General features: G+C 46.8%; 1 protein-coding gene across 1 annotated transcript; it reads left to right on the top strand.

The window, feature by feature from the left end:
• The first annotated feature begins 4,819 nt into the window (after window positions 1-4,819).
• LOC142404746 (putative G-protein coupled receptor 19) lies at window positions 4,820-6,064 on the top strand. Its single transcript, XM_075491746.1, has one exon. The coding sequence runs from the start codon at window positions 4,820-4,822 to the stop codon at window positions 6,062-6,064; it is 1,245 nt and encodes a 414-aa protein (XP_075347861.1).
• The last annotated feature ends 284 nt before the right edge of the window (window positions 6,065-6,348 follow it).

The raw sequence follows: 6,348 nt of genomic DNA, 5'->3' as shown, positions 1-6,348 counted from the left end.
AGACATTAAGGTTCTTAGTGCTTAATCAAGGCACAATTCTGATCTCGGTGCCACCTAGGAAAAAAAGGGTTGAATAGAGATCCTTTAATATAAAAGGAGATCAGCTTCTGCTCCACTAAAAAGAAAAATTATCCATGACTAGGAACACAGAAATCTCAGAGCACATTGGTTAATCAGATAGCATTTACTTTTTAAAAAAATAAAACAAGTAATTGCTGTTCAACCAGAGCAATCCTATGCTCAGCGTAGTTAAAGTCCCCATTATTGCACTTACATTTTCACCTGGATCTTGTGGGTAGTGTGCTGAATGACTTTGGATTTTTCCAATGAAGAAAGAATCACAAAATATAGTATTACTTGCACCTGTGTTTGGTGCCTCTTCTGTTTTACCATCCCTGGAGGTATTTGAAAGACGTGTAGATGTGGTGTTTAGGGTCATGGTTTAGTGGTGGACTTGGCAGTGTTAGGTTTACGGTTGGACTTGATGATCTTAAGGGTCTCTTGCAAGCTAAATGATTCTATGATTCTATGTTTGCAGGTTACCTGCGTTCTCCAGTAAACAGTGGTTGGGCTGACTTCTAGGCAAAATGCAACAGAAAAAAGTACTATTTGAGTGCTACAACCCTGTAACTGTTTTTGGGTTTACTCACCTGCATAACTAAATGTCTCAGGTCTGAAAAGACACGGACAGCAGATTTGGCTCACCAGGATAAATATTGTGAGAACATTGTTAGCAAGTCTGGATATTTTAAAGGTCATTTCATTCTTGTACCTGACTTCCACTACTCCTCACTATCAGTCAAGAAATTTCATCTGGTTATTCTTCTACTGAGCTTAATTTGTGCAGCTGGTTATTTTTAAATGACACATACTTCTGCATGGCAAGAAGGGAAATTAAGGAAGAAAACTAGCCCATAATCTTCTTTTCTATCTGGTTAATAGGCTCCACATGTATTATTCTATTACAGATAATTCTAACATGTACTTTAGCGGGTGGTACTGCCAATGCATCCTGCCACTCTGCCAGAGACAGCAATCCAAATAACCTGCAGACAGCTGATGATGGCAGGGTATCTCCAGGGGAGCAGATCCACCCAGTGGAGGGTGGGGAAAGGCAAACAGGAGTTGTTTGAGAAACCAGGAATCATCTGCCAGGAAAAGCTACTAAGAAAACGATGAGGGAAGGCAGCTAAGGATGCGGGGAATGCAAAGGCTAGGCTGGGCAGCACTGCACAGCCCTCCAGCAGAAAACGGGGTGAGGGGGCAGGGTACCATCTGCGGATGGTGCCCCTTGCAGGCGGTTGGCAACTCAACCACCACAACACCCACTTCTGGGTCTCACTACCGATGTCTCCAAGTCTTATTTTGACAGGACGGTACCATGCAAAATTCCTTGTTTAACACGCCACACTGAAACAAACCCAGTTGTTACTAGGCTCAAACTGCTTCAGCTACAAGTCCAACTTAACCTGAGTCGTGTTTTCAGCTCCTAGACGCTACCTGCATGTGAAAGCTGCTAAATAAGGCCAACTGCTTTGGGAGCAGCACTGGTGACTCATGTGTTGACCCACTTTCCAATGATGCAGAGTCAGCGGCCAGGCACGGTGAGAGGCGTGGAGGAGAGGCACAGTGGGGTCCTGCAGCAGCCCGGCTGCAACGACGCAGACTGTCTGTGTCCATGCAGCTGTGCTGTGCTGCTCTCAAACACACTCTGCATTTTCAAGCATGCTAAATTTATGCCTGTGCTGTGCAGCTGATGGTACATCAAGTCTGTTCATGTGAAACATGCAATGTTATATTAAGCGCAGCTAATGAATACAGGGTCTAAAAAGCTAAAGGAAAAAAAATCTTCTCTAACCACATCAGGCAATTAATACATCTTTTCTTCTTACACATCTGACTATTTTTTTGCATTGAGTGATTGAAGCTGACATGCAAAATAGTGGAAGGAACAAGATCCCAAATTCATCCAGTGGCTTTGCGCTTTCAGGCTCCGCTCTGAGTAGGCAGACAAGGAGAAAGTAATTGGTGACAGATGCAGAGCTAGAGCAGGCAGAGCAAAAAGCATGAGGAAAACACTGAAAAAAACCCTCAGAAAGCAAAGCTGTGAATTTGGATCACTTAGAAAGCTGAGGAAGATGGTGGTGGCTTTTTCAACTTCTCTGCTTGGCTTCTGGGATGAACCTTTTGATCTTCTGGTCATTAATTGCATTGTGATGTATCTTGCACAGTATCAAGATTCTGGAGTTAAGCATTCACACAATATACCCACAGAAACACACCTTATAATTCTAATCAGTAAGAGGCTTTGCATATCAACACCATGACTGAATCAAGTCTTTTTGGAGCATCAGCCCCCGGCATGGTGTTTCTAAATGCATAGGCACTAATATTAAGTATTTTTCCATTTTATCCCTGCAATAGGCTAAGACCAGCCCAACCATGGGATAAATCCAAGATTGGAAACTCCGTCTAGCAATATATCCATTCTTGTCTCACTCCTCCCTAAAACAGGAGGTCTTAGCTATCACATACCATGGTGTGTACCATACCTACCACAAAGGACAAACTACAGTTGTATCCGAGAAGCTGTATTTCAGTGCTTGCTCTGAAACACAGAGGTCACTCGAGCATCCAGGCAGGTGAAAAACACCGTCCAAAAAGCAGACGCGTTATTGACTGTGTTAGCATTAGGGGTGGTTTTACAGTCAGCAAGCAGAGTCCACCTTGGATGCCTGCTCTGTGCTGCTTTAGAGAAGTAAACACTGAGGGCCCCCAACTTCAACTACTATCCACCTGTAATAGTGAGCTGTCTGGCAGCTAACAGAGCCATAGTGCCCTTTAAAGCCAGTTCTAAGCTCTTTTTCTGCCTCACGCTCACCAATTTGGTGACAGTCACTACCGGGCCTCAGAGCCGTGAAGGCTATGTTATCAGTGCCCAGGCAAGACAATGTCTGTACAGGGGATGGGAAGGAGGAGGAAGGACTGCAAGGGTTTGGCAAGCAAAGAAGGGGACCTCCTTGAATGGAAAAAGGAGAAAGGGGGGACTGGAAGCTGAGCCATTCACGTTTCAAAAGAACAGGGCTTGGACTCCTCTGGCAACCCCTGCAGCCCTGCAAACCCCCAGGTCATGTCAACAGAGGACTCCTGAGCATCAGAAATTTGGCACGTGCCAAGGCCAAGACAAGGCGACTGGGTCCCTTGCCAGAGCTGAGCAAGGGCCTCCCCGTGACACAGCTGTGGGCAGAGGTTCCGTGTTGTGTGTTGCTGTCAGTTGCTCATGGCAACCCTTCAGTTGCCCCTTGGGTCACCCACAGACCTGCACAACCTTCAGGTCGCTGGAGGACGGGCTCCGCTCAACAGCCGGGCTCCACAGGGTGAGCACTGAAGTGTCACACCTGCTGCCTGGGAGGTCCCTGACCAAGGTAAGGACATCGACCCTCTCCCAGGATTTTCTCCAGAGCATAGAGACCCTCAGCAGCTGACTGCAGTCGTAGCTAGTGACGGTTCACCCGACACAGCCCGAGGCTCTGCTGCTGGAAAGCAACCGGCTCCCCCCACATCTCAGCTGCATCAGGGCATCAATGGCCTCAAGTTGCACCAGGGGAGGTTTAGACTGGATATTAGGAAATTTTTCTTCACCGAGAGGGTTATCAAGCATTGGAACAGACTGCCCAGGGAAGTGGTTGAGTCGCCATCCCTGGAGGTATTTAAAGGACGTTTGGATGAGGTGCTTAGGGACATGGTGTAGTGGTGGTTTTTGGCAGTGTTAGGTTTATGGTTGGACTCGATGATCTTAAAGGTCTTTTCCAACCTATATGATTCTGTGATTCTGTGATTCTGTGATTTATCTCCTCCCCCAGACTTCTCCTTCGACATCAAAACTCTGCCGTTGATAAAAAAGTCTTGTGCAGGTTTTGGGGGGAGGTTGTCGTGCCACCTTGTGCTCCCGCTGACAGAGGGAACTGCTGCCCTTCATGGGGCAGGTAACTAAGGAGGCAAGGGTGTGTGGGGACAGCGTTCATGTTCAGGACAGGCTCTCCAAGGTATACAATGTCCAGCTCCTGATGAAATGGCCTCACTGTGGAAGGGCTGAGGAGGAGTCACGCTGAGGAGCACCCACCCAGCTTGCTGCCACTACTTCCACTGTGCTGGTCTTTCGTTTGCCTTCAAATCCAGACCTCGCTTACCTCCCAAAATTATGTCCGGAAACAAAAAGATTCAGGGATATTAGGGATATTCACACCAATGTTACTAATGATTGGATGGGAACAGGGTTTGGCTGCCAGGCTCCTTATCAGTGAAGACGCTACTATCATGGAAAAGAGTACTCCCCATTCCACCTCTCGCTATAAGAAACACCTGCTTTGTCTATCTACGTGATGGATTTGTGCCAAGTCAAGTGAGCAGGGACACTGTTGCTCTGCTTTTTTGCCACTTCCACAGACACCAGGGAGTACAGCTCATTTCTGGGATCAGTGGGGCATAATCCGCTCACTCCGTTTGCAGGTCACCAGCGTTGGTGAACCTGCACCTCAGTCTCTCTCTGTGAAAGGGACCTTTACCTTTCAGAGGACACAAATGCCTCTCCTAAAATAGTCAGGCCATGAATAAAAATCGCCATGAAACTTAATGGCCTCTGCTGGACCAGATAGTCTTACCGTATATTTCTGACCATTTCTCTGCAATCTACTACTTTAAGCAGGACGTGTACCACTTAAAATAATCTTTCATTGGTCATGGTAGGCTTTTCACACATACTTGTTCAATATAAGCTTTTCTCTTCTCTCTTTATGCAGCCTGAGCCAAGGACGTGGCCATGTTTGCCCACAGCATGGAGAACAGCAGCGGTCCTTTTGTTCTCCCTACCTTACTGCTCCTGCTGCAGAACAAGAGCTACCCCGAAACCTCCATCCCTCCTGCTGGCTACGAGATGACGGAGTCACCCATAGCACCCAGCTCAAGCAGGAACCGCACTGTCTTGCACTATGAACTGAGGCCGGGGGAAATTGCAGCAGCTGGCATGGTTTTGGGAGCCCTGTGGCTGGTTTCTGTCTTTGGAAACTCCCTCGTTTGCTTAGTGATCCACAGAAGCCGGAGGACACAATCCACCACCAACTATTTTGTCGTCTCCATGGCTTGCGCAGACCTTCTCATTAGTGTCGCAAGCGTGCCCTTCGTGCTGCTGCAGTTTGCCTACGGCAGCTGGCCCCTGGGGAACGTGATGTGCAAGCTGGTAAGGTACATACAGTACCTCAGCCCTGGAGTCCAGACACACGTGCTCCTCTCTATATGTGTGGATCGATTCTACACTATCGTCTACCCCCTGAGCTTCAAAGTGTCCAGGGAGAAAGCCAAGAAAATGATTCTGGCCTCTTGGCTAGTTGACGCTGTATTTGCATCACCGGCTTTCTTGTTCTATGGCTCCAACAGTGACGACCACTGCAACTTTTTTCTCCCAGATTCTTGGGAAGGAGCCGTCTACGGTATCGTCCAGCTCTTGGTGGTATTTTTGATCCCGTCCATCCTCATCATCCTCTTCTACCAGAAGGTCATCAAGTACATTTGGAGAATAGGCACCGATGGCATGACCGTCAGGAGGACAATGAATATTGTCCCAAGAACAAAAGTGAAAACCATCAAGATGTTCTTAATGTTAAACTCGGTGTTTCTCCTGTCCTGGCTCCCTTTTTACGTGGTACAGCTGTGGCACCCCCAGGAAGCAGACTACAGAAAAAGCTCCTTGGTTTTCCTGGCCATCACCTGCATCTCCTTCAGTTCTTCAGCCTCTAAGCCAACCCTCTACTCCGTGTATAATGCAAACTTCAGAAGAGGGATGAAAGAGACTTTTTGCATGTCCACCATGAAATGCTACAGAAGCAACGCATACACCATCACCACCAGTTCCAGGATAGCCAAAAAAAATCATGTTGGGATCGCAGAAATCCCAGCTCCGGCCAAAACTGTCACCAAAGACTCCATCTATGATGCTTTTAACAGAGAAGCAAAGGAAAAAAAGCTTGCCTGGCCTATTCAGTCCAATCCTCCAAATACGTTTGTCTAGTTGGCTTCATTGCGTTGAAAAATTACAAGGTACCCCCAGAACCAGGAGCTTTCTCTCCACTTTGAACCAATGTGTATTTACATATTTTTAACACAACTTTTGGGAAAGAAAAACAGATGTTTTATTTTATTAAAGGCCTTGATTTTGATGTGTCCCGTCTATTTCATTTCAGTTACCTTCTGCTTTTTGGAACTACTCTTCCTGAGTCATGAGCATTACTGTGTTACAAAACAGACAAGCTCTTACAGTCTCTGTATGTAGGGAGAAAAGGGAAAGAAAAAACA

The sequence above is a fragment of the Mycteria americana genome, chromosome 1 (assembly GCF_035582795.1).
Source record: "Mycteria americana isolate JAX WOST 10 ecotype Jacksonville Zoo and Gardens chromosome 1, USCA_MyAme_1.0, whole genome shotgun sequence".
NCBI classification, from domain to species: Eukaryota; Metazoa; Chordata; class Aves; order Ciconiiformes; family Ciconiidae; genus Mycteria; species Mycteria americana.
Note: the sequence above shows the minus strand (reverse complement) of the source record. Positions and strands in the feature narration are given on the sequence as shown.